We start from the raw sequence: 27,536 nt of genomic DNA on the forward strand, positions 1-27,536 counted from the left end.
AGGCAAGACGCGCGGCCAGGGGCCTCGAAAACTGGCTGTTGAGCACAAAAAGTGGCGTATGACCACAAAAGTGGTCTCCCGGACCACAGTGTCCCTCTAGACAGAGGAAACAAGGTGTGTTTCAAAAAACGTGCCAAACGGAGAATGTTAAGCGGTCCCGAATCGAGGCGCACGGCTGACGGCTCCGAAAATCAAAAACTAGTCTCCAAACGGGAACAGTGGCCTATGATCACGAAAAGTAGTCTATGACCACTAAGAGATGGTCTACAAGACCTCTCTCTCCCTTCGGGAAGAGAAAACAAAACTTGGTCCGCGGACCGAGTCAAAGTACAAAGGGTCCCGAGGTCCGGAGGCGAGGCTCTTAGCCAAGAACTCTGTAACCTCGAAATGAGCACAACATGCGCAATTACCGAGCGCTCAATCGATGATGTCCGAGTCTTAAGGTCGATCAAAAATGGGGTGTCTACAATATCCTAAATTCCAAATTAAAGTAAGGTAATAAATATGCATGAGTATCATAAATGGATAAGCAAAATAACCCCAGTAAGGTAATGAAAAGACTAAACAAGTGAGAATAACTTACATGTGCATGCTTGTCCTTGGCCTTGCCCCTGCCTCTTCTAGTTGAACTTCCTGTCCCACTTGTTGAAGTGTTTGCTCTAGTTGAATGTCCCTCCCAGTTGAAGTGCCCCTCCTAATTGAATTTCCTCTTCTAATGGAAGTCCCCTTGCAGTTGAAGTGCCTCTCATAAAACCTCTACCCCTCTCCACAGGTGTGCCACTGCCTCTACCAGCACTTATGCCACTGCCTCTATAACCACTTGTGCCACTGTAATAGCTTTACCCCTTACTGGACCTCTTTGGCAGGTTCTCTTATTGTGACCAAATTGCATGCACCATTTACATCTCAATGTACTAGATATCTTACTTTGACTTGTTCCAGCTGGAGGCTCATGAGCAGCCATCTTTCTAACATTCCTTAGTCTTCCTGGCAATCTTTTCAGAGGTGGAGGTTGTAAAAGGTCCCCAGGTATAAGTGTCTACATGGTATGGTCTGAGATGAGACGTATAATCCTACCATTGGCTCTCAAGCAAGTTTCCTTAGAGTAGTATGGGTGGACAAAATCTTCTAAGGTCAATCTACTATGACAACTTGCAGCCACAACATGTTTGCATGGGAGCTCAGATATTTCCCACTCTCTGCATACACAAGTCATCATGCCAAGATGGACAATATGATTCACCCCTTTATTATCCTTCACCTCATACTCACGACCTCCGGCATACTCTACTTTGCAATATCTTGACCATTTCAATGTGACCTCAAGCTTTTCTTGATGTTCAAAGTGACATTAGACTTCCATTGTAGAGCCTTCTGATATATCATCTGAAACTTACATATCAACTTGCACCTTATGTTCTCCAACATGGTTAGAATTGGCTGATATCTCATATTTCCTAACCAAGTATTGAAGGACTCTATCATGTTATTAGTGATGTGATCACTCCTTATCCTACTATCAAATGCATGCCTAGACTTTCCTTCAACTGGAACTTTTTACAACCATATAAAAGCATCATTTGATATGTCCTTAATGGCTTACATAGCTTGATCATACTCCCTCTGCTTATATGCCTTTACAGCTTTCCAAAATTGCTTCATTAATATCAATCCAGGAAATTTGGCTCTGAAACTGTTGAACAAGTGCATGCAACATCTTTTATGACAAGCCTCTAGTATAATCTGACTCACAATCTTGTCAAGGCCCTGTACACACAAACAATGTAATATTAGTAAGCATTAAAATTATGCAAATAGAGGATAATGCATTATGTAAGTAAATCAGTTGTTAAATATGTAAGTAAATTACCTTTTGTTGATCAGACATGATGGTCCATGGCCTAGAAGCTAGTGCATCTTCTATGATTGTTCTCGAGTTCTCCAAAAAGAAAGAGTAACTATCCTTACATTCACCATCCACTACTACCAATGCCAATGGAAACAAACCATTATTTCTATCTAAGGCAACTGTTGAAATTAACACTCCACCATATGGACCCTTCAAGTGACAACCATCCACCCTTATGAAGGGCCTACATCCATCAATAAACCTTTTTTTCATTGCCTCAAATGATATGAAGATCCTTTGAAACAATGGATATTAAGGAATAGGGTCTGGTTCTTCCCTATCTTCTGAGACTAGGGTATGAGGCTGCTCATAATTTATGACAGCTAAGCTACCAAGGTTTGTTTTCTTAATCTTCTCAACATATGTTGGTAGCAACACATACTCTCTCCCATGATCGCCCCCCAACTCCTCCTTGCACCTCCTTTTGACTCTATACAATTGCATTCTTGAAGCCTCAATTCCAAACAGTTTGTTAAGTTTCACTTGCATAGTATCTAACCCCATGTGTGGATTATCCTTAAAATTGTCAACCAATTTCTTAGCAATCCAAGTTGATGTTGCTTTACTATTTTGGTTTGTCCTATTACATATGTGATTAGGTACCAAGGTTTTGATCTGGTAAGTGATCCCATCTGGAAGAGGAGATGCATGAATCCTTCAAGGGCATCCCTCAGCAGCACAATGGGCTATTACTCTAACTTTCCCATTTTTGTCTCTCACTATCTTGAAACCAGTTTGCATTGCATAGTCCCTCAATGTATCTCTAAACCTATGTACATCTAGAAAAATCATTTCCTTTTCTAATACCACTTCTCCTTCTTGATTGAAATATGGTTCTTTCCTACTATAGGTACTATCAAATTGGTTGCCTGGATATGTCATCTCTTCATCATCCATCCAGTCTACTTCACCATCAAATTCATCATCACTGCTAGAATATTTTACTTCATCACCACCAGATTGGTAATCACTAAGTACATCATCATCATCTTCATTTGACTCCTCATTACCCTCATCACTCAAACTCTCAATGCCATTTGATTCATGTTCATCATCAACAATTGCATTCCAATCCCTATCCTCATCACTAAACCCATAGACATTGTCTTCATGGTACTCTTTATCTACATCTACAGTACGTACTCCGTCACCCCCACTATTTCCATCTCCAACATCATTTCTATCTCCACCATCTTCCATTCCGATAGAATATGCAATATCTGCATATAAGTTAATTGTTTTACTCCTACATTGCACATAAAACATATCCAACACATTAAGATCATTTTCTATTAATCTCTTATTCTCAGTACCAGGCATATCACAATGCGATGTGATAGCTATTGTTTCACTACAAGTAATGTGAGAAAGAACAGTTGCAATCACATCCTTCAAGACATCAATGTAGAAATACATGTTTGGGTCCACATCATATACTCTGCCCATTTTGCCATTATAGTTGATTAAATCAAAATAAGGGAATGCAACCATATTGTGATCATAATGAGTAATAATTAGTTACAAAAAAAAAAAAAACTCCATTCAACAATTACTCATATAAATGTAACCAAATTCATAAAAATAAAACATAAAAAAAATCAGAATAATAGTTCATACAATCATTATTGCATAACAAAAAGAATAAAAAAAAATTCTTCAAATAATTATTTCTAAGAAAATTAAGAAGAAAACTGTTTTTTACAATAAATTAACAAAACCAAATCCCCAATTTCATAATAAACATAAATAAAAGTTCATACAATACAATCATAATTGCATAAAATAAAAAATCATAACAAAAAGAAGACAAAAAAAATGCCCAACATTTTAATAATAAAAAAAATTTGCACTTGGCCGGTTGACCAGTCGGATGTTCGGCCGAATGTCCCCATGGGCGACCGATCACCCAACATCTCCCAACCTAGACTACTCATCCGTTCATCAAGGTGTATAACTCCGAAAGGGACTACAAATCCAAAGTTCCAAAACCAAAGCAAACATGAGCTAGGCTCACTGTTCATCACTAATAGTCTGGAGTGGACTGCTACTCCAGAAAACAAACGGCGACAAAGTATAAAAGGTTTGAAATCTTTCCTGAAAGCCCTAAAAACAACTTCTCACTGATTAATCTCTTTTACATTTTGCACTGGCAACAATGATCGAACCAAAATCTCAAGCTTTTTCGTTGTTTGTTCATACCGATCGATCTTCTTCAAAGATTTCATCTCTCTCTCTCACACTCTCTCTCTCTCTTCTTCCTCCCACAAATTCGATCGAAATCAGAATAGGTGGTGAATTAGGGATTTAGGGTACAAATGGTATTATAGTCTTTTCCTACTCCAAAGCAAGGGTAATGAGGTCATTTAGTATATGTAAGTAAAGTCGTTTGTGTCAAATTGACGGAATGAGGGAATCTTGACAATATTAGTTAAAGTAGGAGAGGTTTGTGTAGTTATTTAAATAACAAAAAAGATCTCTATATTTGTCAAAATCTCAAAGGAGGTGAGCGTAATTTGCCCAACAAATAAATGCAAAAGAGAAGCCATGTATTTGATGATGTAACACTCATGTATTTGATGATGTCAAACTGAACTCTTGATAAGGTATTTAATGCTTTTACATTAAAAATAAATGCCAAGTACAATGTACCATGAGTTCAAAAAAAGTACAATGTACCATATTATGAATATAATTTTTTTTTTTTAAAGTCAGGGATTAATAACTAGCATGCCACTAAGTTGATCTCCCACTTTCAACCGACTACAAAGTTCCAAATTCAGATAGGTAATACTATATAAGCAGAATTTATATACATAATGAAAATTTTTTATAAAGAGTTAACATATCTATTACTTTGATTTATAATTATAAAAATGTTATTGACATATTACTCTTATCGTAAATTTTATATGAAAATTTTGTATAAATATCATTTTTCAATTCAAATATGATAAATAAAATGTTTTTCATTGCTGGCCTCGTTTGAGAAGATGAGATTTTAACTAGAAAGTCACTAAAATAACAAAAAAAGTCAAAAAATTATTAAAGAGTCAAAGATTTTTTCTTTATAGTACTTTTTGCATTATTTTATTTTATAAAAAGTTAAAAAATCATTCTCAAATAATTTTCATACCTTCACCTCATATTTTAACTAAAAACTAGAAAATCACTAAAAAAGTCACTTTCCAAATGAACTATTAGAAGTATAACGGAGAAAAAGGAAGGAGGGGGGGGGGGGGGTTACAAAATTATACATTAGTGAAAAAAGTAGTTAATTGGTAAAAAGTCTATTCCTAGGAGGTCAAATATAATTTTGTCCAACATTTAATCTCTTTTGGTGATAAGAGCAAGTGTTAAAAAATGGTCTAAAAAGTTATCAGAGCAGGAAAAGTCACTGACAGTTGGCGGACGATGATGGCCAAAAATGGCTACAGCTGGTGACAGTGAATTGAACATATAAGTGATATTGAATCAATAGATGACACATGTACAAATAGTGAGATATTTGAACAGATAGGTGATACATTTACAAATAATAGAAAATTTGAATAGATAAGTGACATTTGAACAAATAGAAAGATAGGTAAAGTTTGAATAGATAAGTGTCTTTTTTAACAAATAATATCATTTTGATACAAAAAAATTTAAGCTTGAAGCCCAAGAGTTTCAGAAATGAAACTCTGGCCTATGTGCTCAAAAACAAAAAAAAAAAAATTGGAGTAATTTGAAGTATGTTGTAATTTAAAACTTGACTTGCACCTAAAAAGATTTTCATTCATTTGTAAATTGTTTTAATCTTCTATGCTGAAATGTTATTTTGCCAATATTAATATGGATTTCATTCAGCCCTTCTTTTTTTTCTTTTTCTTTTTTTTTTCTTTTGTAGAGCTAGCAAATGTCTATAACCATGCTAAATCATGCTAATTTTATTTTGTTGGATTTAATAATGATCAAGTTAATTATTTAAGGAAACTATTTGAGATCTCAAAAAAAAATTACAATTTGACTTGTATTGATGTGGTATGATAGATGTTTACTTTTAATTTGTTATACACCCAGTGATATAGGATTCAGCTCCTTTACCATATCATTATAAGTGAATTTATAAATTTATAATTATGAGTTTTTAACATTTCTCTTACATACACTCAGCAAAACAACAGTACACACTTTATTTTATGATAAATAAAATATGTATAATCACTAGATATTGATTTACATTTAAATAATCTAATCTATTATTAATTGATGTGAGATTTTATCAACAGTTTAGCAAGTATCTTAATCTAACATATTGGTCGTCCTCCTTTGCAGATGGAACTGCAAAGTCCCAACTCATTTGATTACATATTCGATGTAGTGATTGGTTCATATATCAAACAATATGAATTAATTTGACAGAACTCACCCTTAAAATTTTAACTTACAATAGAGGATGCCCAAAAAATTATATTCAACACAAAATACAGAAATCATCATTATTTTTTCTTTTGACCTTTATTATATGAATCCCAAAAAATAAATAAATAAATACTAAAATAATGTAGTGAAAAATGTTATCCGCCTCGCTTGAAAACATCATTTTTTTAATTTAAAAGTCAAAAAACCATTTAAAAAGTCAAAAATCTAACAAATTATATATATATAAAAAAAGTCAAAGATTCTTTTTTCTCTTTACTTTTTGCACATCTTTTTGTAAAAAACTAAAAAGTCATCACAAATATATTAATTTTTTTTATTTCATATTTTAGCCAAAAAATCAAAATGTTACTAAAATAACATATTCCCAAACAACTATTAAGTAATTGTTGGCTAAAATGTTGGCTTATTTTTCCTACGAAGGAAAATATCATAAATGCGAGCGTGCCAGCAAGGATTGAAAAATCCTTACAGATTAAATTCAAGCCAATTATCAAGCGATTGTGTTGACGGTTCTTTTGCCTCAACGAAGAGGACTTCAAGATTGCCAAGTGTAAAGAAAAGAAAAATTAAAAGAAGAATGGGGAACGGAGAAAGATGATTGAGTGAACAATCAAAGTAATAATTACTTACCTCTACTCCTATGCTTCGAAAAGAAAGTGCATAAAATGCTTCGAAATGAAAATGCTGAAAATAAATGCTTCGAAATATAAATCTATGTTAAACTACTCCTAAGATAAGGAAAATAACAAGAAATATTGAAATCAAGTGTCTTTGATTATGAATTCTGGCCCTTTACAATGTAGCCATTAATGGCTATTTATAGAAGAAAAAATACAGCAATAACTACTTAGTAACTACCCATTTCTTCCATCTTCATTCTTGTCTTGCCATGTGTCATTCCACTCATCCACTTTGTCCTCCCACTCATCCACTTTGTCCTTCATATTCTCCATTATCTTTATAACTTCCTTTAACTTCCAAATGAATAAGAGGATGCCACGTGTCCTGCAATTATATAAATAATAAATAATAATAAAAATTGCAGATTTATGGTGTTAACATTACCCCCCGCGGCCCTTAAAAATGATGTTTACTTGAATTTTTGAAGGGCCGAACCAAGCACATGACTAACCTAAGCAGTAAAGTGCTTCGAATGATGTAACAACACCAATAAAGTGCTTCGAATGAGTATGAAATTATGACTAGATGACTCGAATTATGACTAGTAACAAGCTTCGAAAGTGATATAAAGGACCAAAATCATTCTTCGAAGGTCGATGGAACCGACCAAAGACGAATTACATCCTCAAAAATACTCGACAAAGCTTCGAAGGTTCACAACCACCATTATTATTTCTTCGAAGCTGTTGTTGATGCAAGATAGAGAGCTTCGAAGCTTACAAAATTATGGCAAAACAGCTTTCGAAGCAACTTATGGCAAAACGGCTTTCGAAGCTGTTTTTGGCCAACCATTGTGGTTTATTCAAAGCTTATATGTTCTGGTTCACACATAATTAATGGAAATATTAATTTTGTGCTTCGAACCAATTATTATTTCTTCGAAGACACCAAAACTGTTGTTCTTCGAGCCAACTTATGATGCCAAAAACAGGCATTATTCGATAACTAATTAATTGTCATTTTACATATATTTGAAGAGATGTACACATTTCGAAAGTTTTCAAAGTTTTATACAGTTTCGAAGGTGAAGTAATCAACCTTCGAAACAACTCTTGATGTTTCGAATGTATCTTCAAAGCTTTATACAGCTTCGAAAGTAGAGTAATCAACCTTCGAAACAACTCTTGATGCTTCGAATGTATCTTCGATGCTTTGATTGTGTACATACAAACAATTGGCCATCAATTTGAAAAGATAAGCCATTTTCAACCATTTATTTAAATGCACAGGCTTTTTCTAGCCAAATTCATGCATTTTAAATGGTCATCCCTTGTTCTTAGTGCTTCGAACTCATAAGAACAATTTGTTAATTTTATTAGCCACATCATCAAAATTATATTTTGATGTGAACCACAAATCCAAAAAGGATTTTGAACACCAAAAGTCATGGTATAGTGTGACCATGAAAATTCATACTTTTTGACATTTTGAAAATTGTCAAAAATTTTGAATTCATGAACAGTGGCTTGTTCATTATCCTTGACCATGTTTGTTTTAAAAACATGACTTTCGCCGAATTGATTTTCATAATTCTTTGGCAAAGTAGGTTGTTTTTCCATGTTAGCCATTAATGGCTTATGAAAATCCCCCATAAGAATGTTATTTTCATGACTTGACTCTCTAAAAATTGATTTTTGGACCCCCCGAGCCATGTATGAAACATCATTCTTAGCCAAATTTGGCTCAAAAACATGCTCTTTCGTTATGTTAATTTCATAATTTGGCTCTTTAAAAACGGATTCTTGAACCCCCCGAGCCATTGATGAAATCAACTCTTTGCTTTTGCTATTTTTAACCAAGGAAAAATTCTGAAAAAATTCACCAATTCCGGCCATTAAGGCCTCAGTTAAAGACTTTGTAGTGAGAGTTGATAACTCATCATTCCATTGGCGAATTTCCATATCAAGTTGATGAATTTCTCCAATTAAATGGTGTCTTTTTTCTTCCACCAAATAATATTGTAAGGGATGAAAATTTATTTCATCAAGAAAATGGATCTCTTCTTGAAGATCCAAAATTTCTTGTTTACGCCAATAAATTTCATCTAGACTATTTGAAATGGACAAATCCAATTCATTTTCCATTTATTACACTTGACGTCCCACTGGGCGTGCCAAAAAATGTTGGCTAAAATGTTGGCTTATTTTTCCTACGAAGGAAAATATCATAAATGCGAGCGTGCCAGCAAGGATTGAAAAATCCTTACAGATTAAATTCAAGCCAATTATCAAGCGATTGTGTTGACGGTTCTTTTGCCTCAACGAAGAGGACTTCAAGATTGCCAAGTGTAAAGAAAAGAAAAATTAAAAGAAGAATGGGGAACGGAGAAAGATGATTGAGTGAACAATCAAAGTAATAATTACTTACCTCTACTCCTATGCTTCGAAAAGAAAGTGCATAAAATGCTTCGAAATGAAAATGCTGAAAATAAATGCTTCGAAATATAAATCTATGTTAAACTACTCCTAAGATAAGGAAAATAACAAGAAATATTGAAATCAAGTGTCTTTGATTATGAATTCTGGCCCTTTACAATGTAGCCATTAATGGCTATTTATAGAAGAAAAAATACAGCAATAACTACTTAGTAACTACCCATTTCTTCCATCTTCATTCTTGTCTTGCCATGTGTCATTCCACTCATCCACTTTGTCCTCCCACTCATCCACTTTGTCCTTCATATTCTCCATTATCTTTATAACTTCCTTTAACTTCCAAATGAATAAGAGGATGCCACGTGTCCTGCAATTATATAAATAATAAATAATAATAAAAATTGCAGATTTATGGTGTTAACATTACCCCCCGCGGCCCTTAAAAATGATGTTTACTTGAATTTTTGAAGGGCCGAACCAAGCACATGACTAACCTAAGCAGTAAAGTGCTTCGAATGATGTAACAACACCAATAAAGTGCTTCGAATGAGTATGAAATTATGACTAGATGACTCGAATTATGACTAGTAACAAGCTTCGAAAGTGATATAAAGGACCAAAATCATTCTTCGAAGGTCGATGGAACCGACCAAAGACGAATTACATCCTCAAAAATACTCGACAAAGCTTCGAAGGTTCACAACCACCATTATTATTTCTTCGAAGCTGTTGTTGATGCAAGATAGAGAGCTTCGAAGCTTACAAAATTATGGCAAAACAGCTTTCGAAGCAACTTATGGCAAAACGGCTTTCGAAGCTGTTTTTGGCCAACCATTGTGGTTTATTCAAAGCTTATATGTTCTGGTTCACACATAATTAATGGAAATATTAATTTTGTGCTTCGAACCAATTATTATTTCTTCGAAGACACCAAAACTGTTGTTCTTCGAGCCAACTTATGATGCCAAAAACAGGCATTATTCGATAACTAATTAATTGTCATTTTACATATATTTGAAGAGATGTACACATTTCGAAAGTTTTCAAAGTTTTATACAGTTTCGAAGGTGAAGTAATCAACCTTCGAAACAACTCTTGATGTTTCGAATGTATCTTCAAAGCTTTATACAGCTTCGAAAGTAGAGTAATCAACCTTCGAAACAACTCTTGATGCTTCGAATGTATCTTCGATGCTTTGATTGTGTACATACAAACAATTGGCCATCAATTTGAAAAGATAAGCCATTTTCAACCATTTATTTAAATGCACAGGCTTTTTCTAGCCAAATTCATGCATTTTAAATGGTCATCCCTTGTTCTTAGTGCTTCGAACTCATAAGAACAATTTGTTAATTTTATTAGCCACATCATCAAAATTATATTTTGATGTGAACCACAAATCCAAAAAGGATTTTGAACACCAAAAGTCATGGTATAGTGTGACCATGAAAATTCATACTTTTTGACATTTTGAAAATTGTCAAAAATTTTGAATTCATGAACAGTGGCTTGTTCATTATCCTTGACCATGTTTGTTTTAAAAACATGACTTTCGCCGAATTGATTTTCATAATTCTTTGGCAAAGTAGGTTGTTTTTCCATGTTAGCCATTAATGGCTTATGAAAATCCCCCATAAGAATGTTATTTTCATGACTTGACTCTCTAAAAATTGATTTTTGGACCCCCCGAGCCATGTATGAAACATCATTCTTAGCCAAATTTGGCTCAAAAACATGCTCTTTCGTTATGTTAATTTCATAATTTGGCTCTTTAAAAACGGATTCTTGAACCCCCCGAGCCATTGATGAAATCAACTCTTTGCTTTTGCTATTGTTAACCATGGAAAAATTCTGAAAAAATTCACCAATTCCGGCCATTAAGGCCTCAGTTAAAGACTTGGTAGTGAGAGTTGATAACTCATCATTCCATTGGCGAATTTCCATACCAAGTTGATGAATTTCTCCAATTAAATGGTGTCTTTTTTCTTCCACCAAACAATATTGTAAGGGATGAAAATTTATTTCATCAAGAAAATGGATCTCTTCTTGAAGATCCAAAATTTCTTGTTTACGCCAATAAATTTCATCTAGGCTATTTGAAATGGACAAATCCAATTCATTTTCCATTTATTACACTTGACGTCCCACTGGGCGTGCCAAAAAATGTTGGCTAAAATGTTGGCTTATTTTTCCTACGAAGGAAAATATCATAAATGCGAGCGTGCCAGCAAGGATTGAAAAATCCTTACAGATTAAATTCAAGCCAATTATCAAGCGATTGTGTTGACGGTTCTTTTGCCTCAACGAAGAGGACTTCAAGATTGCCAAGTGTAAAGAAAAGAAAAATTAAAAGAAGAATGGGGAACGGAGAAAGATGATTGAGTGAACAATCAAAGTAATAATTACTTACCTCTACTCCTATGCTTCGAAAAGAAAGTGCATAAAATGCTTCGAAATGAAAATGCTGAAAATAAATGCTTCGAAATATAAATCTATGTTAAACTACTCCTAAGATAAGGAAAATAACAAGAAATATTGAAATCAAGTGTCTTTGATTATGAATTCTGGCCCTTTACAATGTAGCCATTAATGGCTATTTATAGAAGAAAAAATACAGCAATAACTACTTAGTAACTACCCATTTCTTCCATCTTCATTCTTGTCTTGCCATGTGTCATTCCACTCATCCACTTTGTCCTCCCACTCATCCACTTTGTCCTTCATATTCTCCATTATCTTTATAACTTCCTTTAACTTCCAAATGAATAAGAGGATGCCACGTGTCCTGCAATTATATAAATAATAAATAATAATAAAAATTGCAGATTTATGGTGTTAACAGTAATAAAAAATAACAAATCTAAAAAAAATGTAATAAAAAATAATCTATTTAATGTTGTTATTTTTATTTATGGAAAACACTACTAAAGTGACACAGTATGATATTTCGGTGGGTTATTCTAGAATACACACCCTCAAAAGAGTGAGTATCATATGCAATTAATTACTACAAATGTAACAACTAAATTATTTTCAATTATACCAAAATAATAATAATAATAAGTCATAACTAAAAAAAATTAAAAAAATAATCATAATAAATTATACCTAACACCATGAGTGATAACTTTATAACCAAAGACAAAATAATAACCGAGACATATGATATACTAACACACTCTAAAATTGGGTGTGTATTATAGAATTTTTCTATTTTACAAATGCTAAATTTTTTGAATAATAAATTCTATAGTAAAAATTAAATTAGCATAGTATAAGAGCATCTCCAACGGGTCATCAAACATTTCATCAAATCTAACTAAAAATATGACCAATTCCTCTATTTGATATCAGACGCTCCAAAGGAGCTTTCGTGAAATCACAGGACGTTCGGAGGGTCAACCGATTGGTCAACCAGGAAGAGCAAAATTATTATTATTATTATTATTATTATTATTATTATTATTGTTATCTTCATTTTTGTTTCCTCAATTCAAACAAGAATTCTTCAGAATATGCACAGTGAGAATTCTTCAGAACATGTATATATACAAATTATATATTTTTACATAATTTAATTGTTAGTCAAGAAGATTGGAAGATTGAGGAATTGAAAAAGGTTGAACAACTATGGATCAGAAATTGAGAGATGATTAGAGAGAGAGAGAAAGAAACTTAATGGATAAGAAATTAAAAGAGAGAAAGAGAAAGATCAAGAAGTTTGAGAGGTTTGGTAGGTAGAGAGAGATTTGTAAAATGTGGGATGCATAAAGATTATTGTTAAATTCCAAATCAACGTAAAAATACAGAGATAAAAATATGGACTTCATCTTCTATTTGAGATTGAGCTCTTGGGTGCTCAACCTATACTCATAGAATTGGAAATGGAATTGGAATTGAAATTGGAGATGTAGAGTGGATCAGAGGTGAGAATTGAGAAAGAGAACATGATGAAAATGAATTTAGGAAAAAATGGAAATGGAGTTAAAAAAGATGCTAAGGCGGTCGACAAGGGGTCGATCTATCAATGTAAATTTTTTGCCTTAAAGTGGTTATCTAGGCCCCGTTTGTTTTTAGAGGTAGAATGGAGGAGATTAATAATGAGGGGATTGTTAGTGAGAGGATTAATAGTGATGAGATTAAGTAAAATTGTGTTTGTTTTGATGATAGTTGTTAGTGTAGGGATTGTTAAATTATTTTTATATAAAATAATAAAACAAATAAAAAATATAAAAACATTAAACATTAATGTTTTTTAAAAAAAATGCCCAACATATAAAAAAAATTTAAAAATAAAATAAAAAAATTTCTAGAAAAAAATAAAACAAATAAAATAATGATTTTTACTTAACAAAAAATATAAAAAATTAAGCATTAATGTTCAAAAAAAAATGTCCGACATGTAAAAAATAAAATAAAAATAAATAAATAAATAAATTTAGTCCGCCGGACTATTTTTCTAATACCAAGTCCTGGAGGCCTATCCGAATTCCCTTGGGGAGGTCCATCCTAATCCGGAGCTCACTATCAATTCCCTCCCCATCTCTCAAAACAAAGACAATATTAGTGGATCCCACCTCACTACCAATTCTAATCCCCTCTCTAACTCTCCAAACAAACAGGGCCCTAGGGGGATATTCGGCCAGACATTCAGCCGATCGTCCGATGGGTCCGACTCAACGACTATACATAGTGAATTGCTGAAAGGTCCAAGTCATCCTTAGTTTGATAAAACGTTTGATATTTTCTCAATTTGATACCGTTTTGGTGCAATCGTTGGAGTACAAAAAGAATTTTTTTTCATCAAATTTAAATATGATAATGAATTTAATGAACTGTTAGAGATGGTTTTAGGTGTTCATATAAATGAATGTCTGTTTTTGAGAAAAATTCAAAAAATAAATTCCAAATTTGTAAACACTCATACTCAGCCATATTAAGTAAGGGGTGGTTTATAATGTCCTAAATAAGTGTATTTTTTGAATTTTTATAAAAAAATATGTAAAAAAATAGAGAAGAGATGCTAATTGATATGACTCAAAAAAAATAAAAAAATGAACTAAAATAGGTTAGGCTAAGCGAGGTTTAAATATTTTAATATATTTTTTAATTTCAAACGTGTGACAAACGTAATCCGAAGGAGTTGCTGTAATCCACCACGTCTATTTGATGACGTCATCAGTCATGGTCAACAAGGAAAAATTATTTAGAAAAATGCTTGGGATTTTTTTTTTTTTTTTTTTTTTTTTTTTAGAGAGAGCCCCACATCTTTCAGATCTCAATCATTAATGTATATGTAAAATTTACACCATCAATGATTGAGATACAAAGGAATTGTGAGGATTCCTAAAAAAAACAAAGACCTCAATCATTGTTAAATTATTTGTTTGTTCAGGGGACTGGTGTATGTCCTTACCAACCATAAATTACCAAGTCTATTCATATTTTTTAATTATTTAATATAAAATTATAATTTTTTTTTTATCAATCAAAACACTTATAACAACACCTGACATTGTCCTACGACCACCAAATAACTTTTTTTCCCATCAAAAAGGGCGTTTTATTTGGAAAATAAAAAATAAAATAAAAGAATTTGCATTTTGGTTTGAGATTTTTTAATTAAGTTTTTTGAAAATTTAATTTTTTGATTTTTGTGTTTTTTTATTTTTAGTGAATATTTTTTAAATTTTAAACATTTTTTTTACTTTTTTAGATGCACCTTATTTAGATGTATCTAAAAAGTAAAAAATTTGTGAAAAAATATTTTAAAATTTTAATAAATACATAAAAATATAAAAAATGTACTGAATTTTCATATTTTTTTTATATTTTTGGTATTTAGGGAATTTTTAAAAGGTTTTGTTTCACAAATTTTTTATTTTTTAAATATATTTATGTTAGGTATGTTTAAAAAGTAAAAAAAAATTACTTAAAATATTAAAAAAATTTAATAAAAATAAAAAACACAAAAAATTAAAAATTAAAATTTTCTAAAAAATATTTTTAAAGAAGCACAACCAAACCAAACAAGCTACTCTCTCTCTCCTCTTCTCTGTCCTCGTATATATACACACACACGTGAGATAGAAAATTGAATCCATCTTTTCATTGATAGGGTTACTTCATAGGGGGGGGGTTCTCCAGATAGGTGTTGTTTTTATTTATTGATAGTATAGTATAATACTAGTAATCCAAAACTATCGTAATCCCTACCGTATAATACTTTTTGTTTGTTTGTCTCACCATGGTTGAAGAGCTTGGAGGCTTCTCTGCTTCTTCTTCTTCTCAAGACTTTCACAACCCCGTATACAACAACTCTGCTTCCAAGAGGATGAAGATTTTCTCGGAATCCAATCACCAGGTCTTTTTTCTTCCTCTTTTTATTGATTCTCTCTGCGGAATTGAATCTTCTGGAGTTTTTTTGAGAGATTTATGGGTTTTAGAACCTTGAGTCTTGACACAGTTTCAACCATTATAGGACCTCTGTTTCTTCCACAATTGGTGTTTTTGCATTACTGTGTTTCAATGGTTTTGTGCACATGCAAATCTTTAGATTGTTTTTTTTCCTTTTCTTTTCTTTCTTTCTTTTTTAAATTTTTATTGGCCAGTCTATTGTTTTATGGCTTGTATCAAACAGATTTCAATTCTTATAATCAGAAAATAAAAATTAAAAACACATCTTCTTTATTTCTCAATAATTCGTTTATTCTACTTATTTAAGTTATTTAACTACACTAGTAAAATTGCACCAAACAAGCCCTTGATGGGCTTTGTACATCAGTCTTCAGCTTGTAGTTTTGGTTTCTAATTTTTATTCAAGAACTTCAAAATTGTTGTTTAGTTTGCTGTATTATCTTGAACAATTCTTATTCTTTGCTTCTTCTTTTTTTCTATCTCTTTTTTTTTTTCAAACATTTTTGTTCTTTTCTGTTATGGGTAGTGTGAAAGAGGTTTTAAATAGTTTTGACATGTGGTTTTGGTGTATCAGTTTTTGAGTTTTTTGTTATTTATTCATGAGCTTCAAAATATTGATGCTCTGTATTTTACTTTCCTCAATTCAATAGTAATCTCATTAATTTTTCTTTCTATTTGTAGAAAGAAGAAACAAGTCCTCTTGGTTTGACATTAAGAAAAACACCATCTTTTGTCAACTTGGTAGAGATGAAATTATCCCAATTAAGGGGCTCAAGCTCTTCAATTGACGGTTATCGAGCAAAGATGGATGATTCCCAACCCATCGTTGAGAAGTTGAAGGCCTCAAACTTCCCTGCTTCATTGCTTAAAATTGGCACTTGGGAGGTAAATTTTGAGCATACCAAGAAAAAAAGAAAAAAAAAAAGGTGTTTCTATTCAATCCAAATGGATTAATTTAATGCAATTGATTGAAATTTTTGCAGAGGCTTTCTAAGCACGAAGGCGATTTGATAGCAAAAAGTTACTACGCGAAGAAGAAAATTGTGTGGGAAGTTTTGGAAGGGCCTTTGAAGAGTAAGATTGAAATACAATGGTCTGAAATCGAGGCGATTAGAGCTACCATTCGTGATAATGAGCCGGGGATTCTAGAAATCGAGGTTAATTTAATGAATTTCGATCAAAAACATCATCATTTAATGATTTTATGGAAATCTAATTTTAATTTTGGTGACTATGTGTGCAGTTAAAACAACCGCCTCAGTTCTTCCGAGAGACTAATCCGCAGCCACGAAAGCATACGCTTTGGCAGCAGTCATCGGACTTTACCGGAGGTCAAGCTCCCCTTTGCAGGTTTCACATAAATCTTCTTCTTTTTTTAGTTCCTCCTGTGTCTTTTAATTTTGGTTTCTATTTGTGAAATTTTGAAAGCAGTTTTTACATCTTTTTATTTAAAGATTAATTTGATGAACTGGGGAGTTCTTAAATTAAGCCTCCAACATTTGTCTTTTCTTTCTTTTTATTGATTTTTTTTTTTTTTTTTTTTTCTAGTTTTGTTCCTGTATGGTAGACTAGAAACTTTTTGTAAAATTGCTAACAAACAAGCCCAGATAGCTTTAATTAAATGGAGGCTTCCAAGCTGCCAAAAACTATACCAAACCGTTTCATTAATGCAGGATTTTCAAAAATAAAATAAAAAAATAAATGGGTAATTGTTTTTTGTTTTGTTTTTTTTAAAAATTCCAAATATTGTTTCGAAACAGTTCTTTTTTCTCTGTTTCTAATGATATTTTTCTACTTATGTTCCTGTTTGGTTGACAAGGAACTGTTTGTAGAATTGCTAACAAGCAAACCCAGGTATAGCTTGTACTGTTCAACTAAATGGAGGCGGCTTTGAAAATGCCAGAAACTATACCAAACAGTCCACGTTGGCTTTTCCAAAATTTTGAAATTTAAAATAAAAATAAAATAGCCTTACGGACATTTTCTTTTATTTTTTTATTTTTTGGTTTCATTTTACCACTTGAGGAATGGTGTCAATGAAGGCAAAGTATCGATTCATAACTAGAACTAATTTTGTCGGAATTGAATCAAATACACAAAATCTTAGACTACCATTATTGATTTTGATAATCCTAAACACCGTTACGCTAAGTGAAATTACTTACAAAGAAAATCCATTAATGAATAGACTTTTTTGCAGGAGGCATTATGTGAAATTTCCTCCGGGAATTCTTGAAAAACACTATGAAAAGCTTTTGCAATGCGACCATCGTCTGTTTGTGCTCAGCCAGAAACCTTTCCCAACGCTTGAATCTCCTTACTTCTGCTCTAACATCTTTGGGGCTACTGATATGTCTTTTGATTTCCGTGCATACCAATCACCAGTTTCTCCGAGGCTGCCATATTCTTTCTCATCTATTCCTACATCTTCTTTCGCTCCTCCTCGCCATCCAGTTCACAACCTCAGAATAACAAAACAACCTATTCATATTGTGGACTCAAATTCACCAATGTCAGGTACGCAAGTAATTTTTGATATATGATTTCTACATTCAAGCAATGTTTTAAATATTGGTCATTACATATCTTCAGGATTTTGAATTTTTGACACCGTTATTTATTAATATATATATACATATATATATATATATATATATCAATTGATATTGTCCAATATTAATCGATTTATAACCTTGTAGCCAATACTAATACATATCCCAATGTTGTTATTTAAAACCATGGACTTTTTTTTACCTTAAAAAATATTGTATTGATTTGTGTTTTGGTGTTATGTCATAACCAGTTATGGATTTTCCGCGAACAGATGAGAATGTTAATAATTACATGTTTGACAAGCAAACGGCAGCACATTGGGATCAAGAAAGGAAAAATGTCGAAAATATTAATGCGACTCAAGGGCTACGATCCACTCTTACTTCGGCAGCACAATCCAATGTGGCCTTTTCATGTCAAGGCTATCGTATACCAGCTTTTGGGGGAGTAGTGGGTAGGCCTAATCCAAACACTGAGATACTTTGTGACATTGAAAACCACTTGCTAAGTGACTCCCTAGTTGTATGCTCGGATGAGAGAACAGTCCTCTCCAGGGTGAAGTCAATGTGTTCATTGCTTGAGCCATCACAGGAAGCAATGAACCCCGTACGCAACGTTGGCACAAATCACGACATTGGTGTCAATAATTCGATTTTGGGTACTACCGAGCATTTCAAGACACACGGTGGCCTAGTCTACCCACAGCAGCCCATCTGTTACTTGCCTCCGAAAGTTTCTTATGAGAACCAAATGATGCATCTTTCGAGGAACAACTATCGACACGCGTTCTCAGATCCAAAGGTGAATGATTATGAAGTGGTTGATGCTGACTACGAAGTCCGACGATGGACATGATATGGCAGTGAAGGCAAGGAAAATAGGGGATGTAACAGGCATGTGTGTGTGTGTGTGTGTGTGTGTGTGTGTGTGGAAGTTAATGTTTCTACACACTTGTTTGTTTCATGACTTTTTCCTCTACTTTGTAGATAGGTAATGGAAATGCTTTCCATTTCCCTTTTCTATAAATGCAAATCTTAGGGGAACATAGTTTCCTGTTTCTAAGTTTGCTCTTCTTTTTTCCTAAAGACAAAGAGGGATCTTTTGAAAATATCTCCCTATTATAAAGTTAAAGAACGTTTCAAATTTCCAAGCATAAAAACACAAGTGAGCACGCGCGCCGTACACACAAGCGTGCACGCACAGAGACATAGTGGTGAAATTTTATAAATATGATTTGAGAGTATAAGCTGTATTTTGAGTTTATGAATTATGAAATTATAATTTAAATGTAGAAAATTTGTTTGGTTATAATTTTTAAATAGAATATTGAATTGAGTTTTAAATTGAGTGTGAAGTTGAGTTTTGAAAGTTTGATTTAACATGTGAAGTAAGAAATTTGTTTGGTTATGAGTTTTGGAAAGAGTTTTTAAAACTTAATTCAAATTGTTATAACTCATAACAAAATACACTACTTTCACACTATTGAAAATTCTGATCAACACTCAAAACTAAACTCTTTTTAAAATTCAATTAAAAAAATTTATTATTAACAGAAAATAACATTAATCAATTTTTTAATTGAAAATACTACAAAAGAAATAATTTTTTTGAAAATAAATATTCAAAAAATTTAAATCATAAATATTTAAATAATTTAAATAATCTAAAAAATTTAATAAGTAAAAAATTAAAATAAATATTCAAAAAATTTAAATCGTAAAAATTTAAATAATTTAAATATTCAAAAAATTTAAAATGTTAATATTTTAAATTTAAAAACAACTCTACACTCAAATCGTATCAAACACATAAAACAAAAACTCAATTAAGAAATTATTTTTAAAACTCATAAAGCCATCTCCAACGGTTCACCAAATCTAACATCAAATTCAAATTTGATGGAAAAAAAACTGCTTTTTGTACTCCAACGGTTGCACCAAAATAGTATCAAATTGAGAAAATATCAAACGTTTCACCAAACTGAGGACGGGTTGCTCCGTTCACCAATTCACTGTGCATAGCCGTTAAAGCTGAAATTTGTGAAAATTTTACACATGGTGGTCGACCACACGGTTGACCAATCGGTCGACCAGCTCATGCAAAAATTGGCCTGCGAACTGGTACAAATGATTCAAATTACTGGTTCAAAAGGTTCAAAAAAATTTTGAACCAACGGTTAGGTAGGTTCAAAAGTTCAAAAAGGTCACAAAAAAAAAAATTTGCCTTACCGGTCAACTGACAGGTTGACCAACTCGTTGACCCACGGGATGATTCTTTTTTTTGATGCACCGTTGGAGCAACTGATATCAGATTGAGAAAATGAGCCATTTTTTACTCAAATTTGGTGAAAAAAATACTAAACCGTTGGAGATGCTCTAACCAAACGCATAAATCGAAACTGCATACTACTTTCACAACTCTACACTCAAATCGTTACCAAATACATAACAAAAAAATTAAAATATTTAAAAATATTTTTATAAAATAGAGTTTGAATTTATTTTTATAAAATATTTTAAAATTTAAAAAATTAAAATCATAATATTTTGAAATTAAAATATTCAAAAATATTCAAAAATTTTAAAAATCGTAACATATTTAAATATTAAAATATTTAAAATCTTAACAAAATTAAAATATTAATTTGAATTGAGTTCTGAAAAGAGTTTTGAATTATATGTTTGGTTATGAGTTTTGAAAAGTAATGACTATGTTTTGAATTGAGTTTTGAGAAATGGGTGTAGAATTATGATTTGAAAACTCAAAAGAAACAGCACACTCAAATCAATGGGTGGAATTATAATTTGAGAGGCTTACCAAATGGAGTTTTTCGAACTTTTCATTGTTTTTATTTCAAGAAATATGAAAAACAAAAATGATAAAAATAAAAATAAAAAGATGGCCCTATGCAGAACATTTATCAAAAATTTCATTGTTTTATCAAAACTGGTGTAGACATACCTATTAAAATGAAGGTATATATATATAAATAATTTTAAAATTTATATGCATCAATTTTCTAAAAATAAAAAAAACACAATAATCTCTTTAAGAAAAAAATAAAATTTATTTAGAGTTGGAAGATTTGACAATTTGAGTTTTGTAGATTTGACTGGGTGCCATGTAATCTGCAAATTAGGTTAAAAAAACCCAATAACAGTGTTGCAACCTGTTTTAGAATATCAATATCTTGAGATTCCCTCTTGTCTAATATATGGCTATGCATGTTGTAGGGCTGAGTACGGAATTCGTATAATTCATAATTCAATTCGGTCTAATCTAATTCGGTAGGTTTAGATTAATTTTTTTGGATCTGTAATTCAAAATTAAAAATTTAAAAATCTATAGTTCACGGATCGATTCTAACCCCACAGTTCTAGATTGAAACTGATCCGAACCATATATAAATAATCTATATTTATACTATACACACCCTGCCACATAATATTATTTCTTATTTCTTATAAAAGGTAAACCTTAACCCTAATTCAACCCATCAGACGTCTCTCATCTCTCTCTCGGTACTCTCTCTCTCTTCTCTTTCTCAGACTGAGTTCTCTCTTTGTTCTTGTGATTTCATCTCAAATCAGATCAGTGAGCTCTCTCTCTCTCTATTGGTGACACTATTTGTTGGTTTCCATCTCAAATTAGTAAGCTCTCTCTCTCTCTCTCTCTCTCTCTCTCTCTCTCTTCTCTTTCTAAAACTGAGTTCTCTCTCTATTCTTGTGATTTCATCTCAGATCAGATCACTAGCGGCTTGGTCTCTTGCTCTATCTCTCTCGGTGAGCTCTCTCTTTCTCTCTTGGTGACACTGTTGGTTTCCATCTCATCTCAAAATGTAACCCATTAACAGAGGCTAAAAAGCTACACTGTTACTGGTGCAGGCTGCTCTTGGTAAGGGTAATAACTCGGATAGGAATGAAACGTCAGATGAAGATACAAGTCAGGGATTGGAATCTATTAAGCTAGTGGTATCTCAGTTGAATGACCTTGCTATCTCTACACATTCTACTGTGGTTGCACCTCCTTCAAACTCAACACAATGTTCAACTCCTTCAGATCCTGTTCTAGATATTGATAAAAAAAAATTAGAGCACTAAAAAAGAAGGTGCATGTTTTATAATTGAATCATATCTTTGTTGCTATCTTTATTCTTTTATTTGTTGTTGGCCACTGATTGATGTGTTGTATATCATATTCATGGTCCCGGGATAGATAATATTGGCTCCGTAGGGTAGAGTTGTAGGAAAGTGATTATAACTTATAATCTAACAGCTTATACCTTATACTTGTGAACATAAGCTAATTTTTTACTTATAAATTAAATTTTTCCTTCTCCACTCAAAGAATAAATTGATTTTTGACTTACAAAAAGTTATAAGCTGTATTGTTAAGTTGAACCAAACAAATCAAAATAGCTTAAATTAAGCTAAAAGCTAAAATAAACTGGAAATAAGCCCTACTAAGCCGGGCCATTGTTTAATCATTTCCAATTATTTGTTACTTCTATTTATAGAGTTTTGTTGCTTTTGTTTGTCTAAAACTAGTTTTTTTGTTGCTTTTGTTTGATGCTATGTTTAGTTTTAATATAGAAAAGAACTCTGCTTTGTGTAATGTCACTACAAGAAATGTCACTTTTAGCTACCAAAATATTGGTAGCCAAAAGTCACTTATTTAGTCGCCGAAACGATTTAGCGACCAAAATTTTTTGTCGCTAAACTCGTTGCCTTTACCCTGTCGGCGATAGTATTGGCGACTAAAATTTGTTTAGTCGCTAAAAGTGTACACATTTGGCTACTAATCTTAGTTTAGTCGGCAAAAGGTATGTTTCCGCCACTAAAGTATTAGTCGCTGAAAGTACACATTTGGCTACTAACTTGTTGTGGTCGGGGAAGGTATCACTTTTAGCTACTAAATAATTGGTCGCCGAAAGTACACATTTAGCTACTAACTTGTTTTGGTCGCTGAAAGTTAACATTTGGCTACTAATCTTAGTTTAGTCGGCAAAGTGTATGTTTTGGCCACTAAAGTATTAGTCACCAATAGTTTCTTTCTCTCATTCTCAAATCTTTTAGCTACTAATTATTTGGTGACAAAAATGTTTTGGGTTATGTTTTTGCTACTAAATTATTAGTAGCCAAAACTTTTGATTACCTATTTGGCTACCAAAACATTTGGTGGCCAAATAATTTTTCGTGTTTTTTTTTAATTTTTTTTTCTAAACAACCTGTATCCATTATTAATACAATCTGTACCCTGTATAAACAATATAATCCATTAATGCTAAATATGTTATCAAGCATTCAACAACGTACACACATTTTAGTTCCAACCATCCAAAAAATTAATATTGAACGTCCAATTATATATATATATTACAAATTCCATAAGAACCAAGTCTAATCCAACGTCAATAATTTAATTTCATACATAATAGAGGAATAACCAACTACTCCCACTACACATTTTAGAAATATAGAAATACATATTCATAGTGTCCTCAATCCAATTACACAATGTAAAATTATCTGAAATTAGATCGTCATTTATAGCTCTTCACTTGCATCATTCAGCAAAACATCAGCTACATCTTTTGCAACTTCTGATCTGCCTCTGTTCTTTCTTTTCGCTTCGATGATTTTATGTACTCATTCAACCATTTTCTTCTTTGCCTGAAACAACCCATCTTCAAATTTATTATTAATTTCTCATAATAGTGTAAAATAAGAAAAATAAAGAAATTAATGTGACTACATTATTAACTTGCCTGTAATGACTTGTGGAGTCTACTTCCAGATATGTTAATTGGTAAAGGTATGAGACCAGCCATGAATTCTTGAAATTGTTTCTTTAGAAACTCCGTGTCATCACCTGGATCCATGCTAATCAATGCCTTCACTAGTACTTGAAAAACAATCTGAACAGAACATATGAACCTTCTTTAGTATAAGTAACATCTTTAAGGGTTTAGAAACATAATTATTACTCTTACTAACATATTAATGAGGATTAGGGAACATAATTACTGTGTATGTAATATGGTTCATCATTACTTTGGACTATTAAGGATAGTTATTATGATCTTAGTTTATCAGGTAAAATAATTCATACGAAATCATGTTATTGGGATATCAAGCACAGATATCAAAATATCTGATAAATCTGACTCTGAGATAGACACCATCTAGAGCTTTATAACACGAACACAAACAACAATTACACCACCACCAACAACAACGGGTAAATCTTATAATAGAGTGAGTTAATGAGAAGCAAATAGATAAAAATTGGATAGATACCAATACAGGGGATTCAATTATTATACAAACATATCTGATTAGACAGAGCACAAGGAGCATAAAAATGACAGAAATGTTGTTGGTTCACTAATGAAAAGAGGGTAAAACTCTAAATTCTAATATATTCTCCCTCTCTCTGTCTTACATACCATTTTGGAATTGAAGCTAACTAGTTGACCCTCTAATGTTTGGAAACAAAATCCAATTGATAACAGTGTATTAATATTTGCCCAATATAATTGATATTTTGCTATGCCTGCAGTTTTTTATTCTTGAGGGATAACAGTGTAAACAATTTATGAGAACAGAATTTTGGGAAATCTTGGTCACTTACACAAGCACATGATAAATATGGAGTCCAATATAAGATTTTCCATAATCTTGGCATTTAGATTTCTGCATTCTGCAACATATTTTCAGCACACCGCTGCTGATTTTCAGCACTTGTTTAGAACCTCAAAATTGCAGTACTAAATGATAGGGGTTTCATCTTAAATGGAAAAAATGCATTAACCAAGAAACTAAGCCAAATTTAGGAGAAAATAATAATAATGATGACCACAGATTTGATGAACTTTTACATTCAATAGATGATGGCATAATCAGAGGTATATTACGAACTTACAATTCTTGTCATCCACAAATTTCCATGTCAGGCTCTGTAAAAAGAGCAGCAAATGATTGCAGCATTTTCCAACTTAAGATATATGACCCCACCTAACACTAATTATAGACTCGACAAGGCAACAAAATCATAAAATCCTAGTTTCCAACAAGTGCATTTCCTTATTTATTGGATTATCATACCATTAAAAAGCAAAACAATTTAATACCAGCTAGAGTTGGTAAACTTAATCCAAAATCATGAACTCCACCAATTATATCTATTTAAAATCCATTTAGATTTGTCCAAATTCATAAATAATATGAATTCTAGACATTAAAGCACAAATCAAAAGTTTAATGCTGAGTCATGTAACTTCATGGAAATGCATTTGAAGAATCATAAATTTAAGATAATTTAGACAAAGACACTGAGACCCTGCATCCTCTCTAAAGAAGACAATAAAAAGAATGAATACCATGTTTAACACCAAGGAGAGTATTCCAATAGCTAATACCAAGCATTATTAAGTGGATATAAAAAATAGGTAAACAAGTGATAAACAAGTGATAAAATAGCTAATACCATGTTTAACACAAAATCCTTTATATGCAAGTATGCATACAAAATTCATGACTTGAGGAACACAAATTGTAGAAATGTAGCCAACATTACCTAACAGAAGTTACAATTAACATGATCGTACCTCTAAAGCAATCACAGCATCGAACTCCCTGTGCTCCTCAACTAGTTTTTCTGTCCACATAATTGTATCTGTGAGTTACAATTAATAGGAGCAGTACCTATTGACTCCTTATATATCTTATCAAAAACACAAAACAAAAGTGAAGAGCAACCAAGGTCAGTTCCCTCACACACACATATATTTTCCTATTCAGATTCATAAAAATTAAAAAAGAAAAAAAAAGAAAAGAAAGGAAAAGAAACAGGAAGGAGTGAGAGAGAGAATTGGCACATATTAAAAAAAAAATAGTAATAATGTTGAACAATCTTATCCATGCAAAAGAATTAAATAAATTTATATTACCACGTTATATATATAATAGTTTTTATATAAAGATGTGGTTACAATATCTAAAAGCCACCAACCATAAATTATTTAAAACCCATTACATTCATTCTTGACATTAGAAAAATGGACATGACAACCCTAAATAGGGTAATATAATAAATAAATAAATGAAAATCTGTCAGAAAGTTCCTAGAACACATGCATTTTACACAAATCTGTCAGACAGTTCATAAAGCACAGGTGCATCTTACATAAAGATGCATTTCAGTTCCTTGAGCCCTTTACCTAAGATGAGTTTTTTAACTGATTATATATGCCCCTTCATGTTTCTCTCCTCTCATTCCTTCTGTCCACTGAGAACAGGCACAAACTGTTAATAAAGGATAGACGGATAGAAAGACAAGGATTCCAAAAACAGCCCACTTAAAGCCCATCATTAGCCAATAAAGAAGCTCTTGCATAGAAAGTCATGTTTGTTAGGAATTTTAATTTTTAGGAGTTTCTACTTTGGTTATAATTTTCCTAAATTTTAAGTAAAGCTAGGAGTCCGTTCCAGGGCTACTGTCTAGCCTGTTATTAGTTTATAAAATTTATATTGCAAGAAATGCTATTGGTTAAATGTATAAGAGAGAGTTTGATAAAAGTAGGATATGTCTATACTTTTGACAATCATGTTAAACCAATCAATCAATTTCAATCTCCCCTTCAACTATATGCAAGACTTTGTAATGAATGAGATAAAAATCAATAAAAAGGGACTACCACCTCCAGCAATCCTTGGTCTTCTCCTCCAGTTCATAATGAATGAGACTTTTGACAATCATGTTAAACCAATCAATCCTTGGTCTTCTCGTTCACCACCTCCAGCAATCCTTAGCCATTGAAGTGTTTGCTATCTTCCCAGAGGTCCACAATCAACCACCACATATACCTAATACCTACACTAATGTATTAAGCAAAATATATATAGTTAATAGTCAACCTGTTCCTAATTGTGCTTGTTCAACATATTGAGGAGTTTAGAAAGCAACAGGAACAAAAATACAACCTGTTTTGGATAAATTAAGACATGCACACTACATGCTTTTCAGAGTAAAACCAAATGTTAATGATAATTTAATGGATGAAAATGAAAACTTACCATCATATACATATACACATCAATTATGATAATTTCAGAGTAAAACCAAATGTTAATGACTGAGGAACAACCAACAAGGATCAGAACACATTAATAATTAAG

General features: G+C 32.2%; 2 protein-coding genes and 1 long non-coding RNA gene across 3 annotated transcripts; 2 read left to right on the forward strand and 1 right to left on the reverse strand.

The window, feature by feature from the left end:
• Positions 1-15,481: 15,481 nt before the first annotated feature.
• On the forward strand, positions 15,482-19,419 carry LOC114305511 (uncharacterized). Its single transcript, XM_028250601.2, has 6 exons — positions 15,482-15,751; positions 16,486-16,689; positions 16,788-16,961; positions 17,048-17,154; positions 18,005-18,321; positions 18,608-19,419. Exons 1-6 carry the CDS (start codon positions 15,635-15,637, stop codon positions 19,210-19,212), a joined length of 1,524 nt encoding a protein of 507 aa, XP_028106402.2. The 5' UTR covers positions 15,482-15,634; the 3' UTR covers positions 19,213-19,419.
• A 2,450-nt stretch (positions 19,420-21,869) lies between these two features.
• Positions 21,870-22,506, forward strand: LOC114305506 (uncharacterized). The gene is made up of 3 exons (XR_003644394.2): positions 21,870-22,007; positions 22,098-22,139; positions 22,242-22,506. It is a non-coding gene; the product is annotated as an uncharacterized LOC114305506 (long non-coding RNA).
• Positions 22,507-23,701: 1,195 nt separating this feature from the next.
• On the reverse strand, positions 23,702-27,236 carry LOC145820123 (cytochrome P450 90D2-like). Its single transcript, XM_082914848.1, has 4 exons — positions 27,059-27,236; positions 25,967-26,016; positions 24,125-24,274; positions 23,702-24,029 (listed from the first exon to the last, which is right to left on the reverse strand). The coding sequence occupies exons 1-4, from the start codon at positions 27,090-27,092 to the stop codon at positions 24,006-24,008; spliced, it is 258 nt and encodes an 85-aa protein (XP_082770974.1). The 5' UTR covers positions 27,093-27,236; the 3' UTR covers positions 23,702-24,005.
• Between the last annotated feature and the right edge of the window lie 300 nt (positions 27,237-27,536).

The sequence above is a fragment of the Camellia sinensis genome, chromosome 2, assembly GCF_055761805.1.
Source record: "Camellia sinensis isolate YWXY chromosome 2, ASM5576180v1, whole genome shotgun sequence".
Taxonomy (NCBI): domain Eukaryota; kingdom Viridiplantae; phylum Streptophyta; class Magnoliopsida; order Ericales; family Theaceae; genus Camellia; species Camellia sinensis.

Bases quoted from the DNA above. Each gene is read 5' to 3' on its own strand.
- LOC114305511 (XM_028250601.2), top strand. From the start codon at position 15,635: ATGGTTGAAGAGCTTGGAGGCTTCTCTGCTTCTTCTTCTTCTCAAGAC. The intron at 15,752-16,485 runs GTCTTTTTTCTT...TTCTATTTGTAG, and splicing joins TCTCGGAATCCAATCACCAG to AAAGAAGAAACAAGTCCTCT. The intron at 18,322-18,607 runs GTACGCAAGTAA...TGTCATAACCAG, and splicing joins CTCAAATTCACCAATGTCAG to TTATGGATTTTCCGCGAACA.
- LOC145820123 (XM_082914848.1), bottom strand. From the start codon at position 27,092: ATGAACTGGAGGAGAAGACCAAGGATTGCTGGAG. The intron at 24,275-25,966 runs GTACGATCATGT...TGTTCTGTTCAG, and splicing joins ATGCTGTGATTGCTTTAGAG to ATTGTTTTTCAAGTACTAGT. The intron at 24,030-24,124 runs GCAAGTTAATAA...GGGTTGTTTCAG, and splicing joins GACTCCACAAGTCATTACAG to GCAAAGAAGAAAATGGTTGA.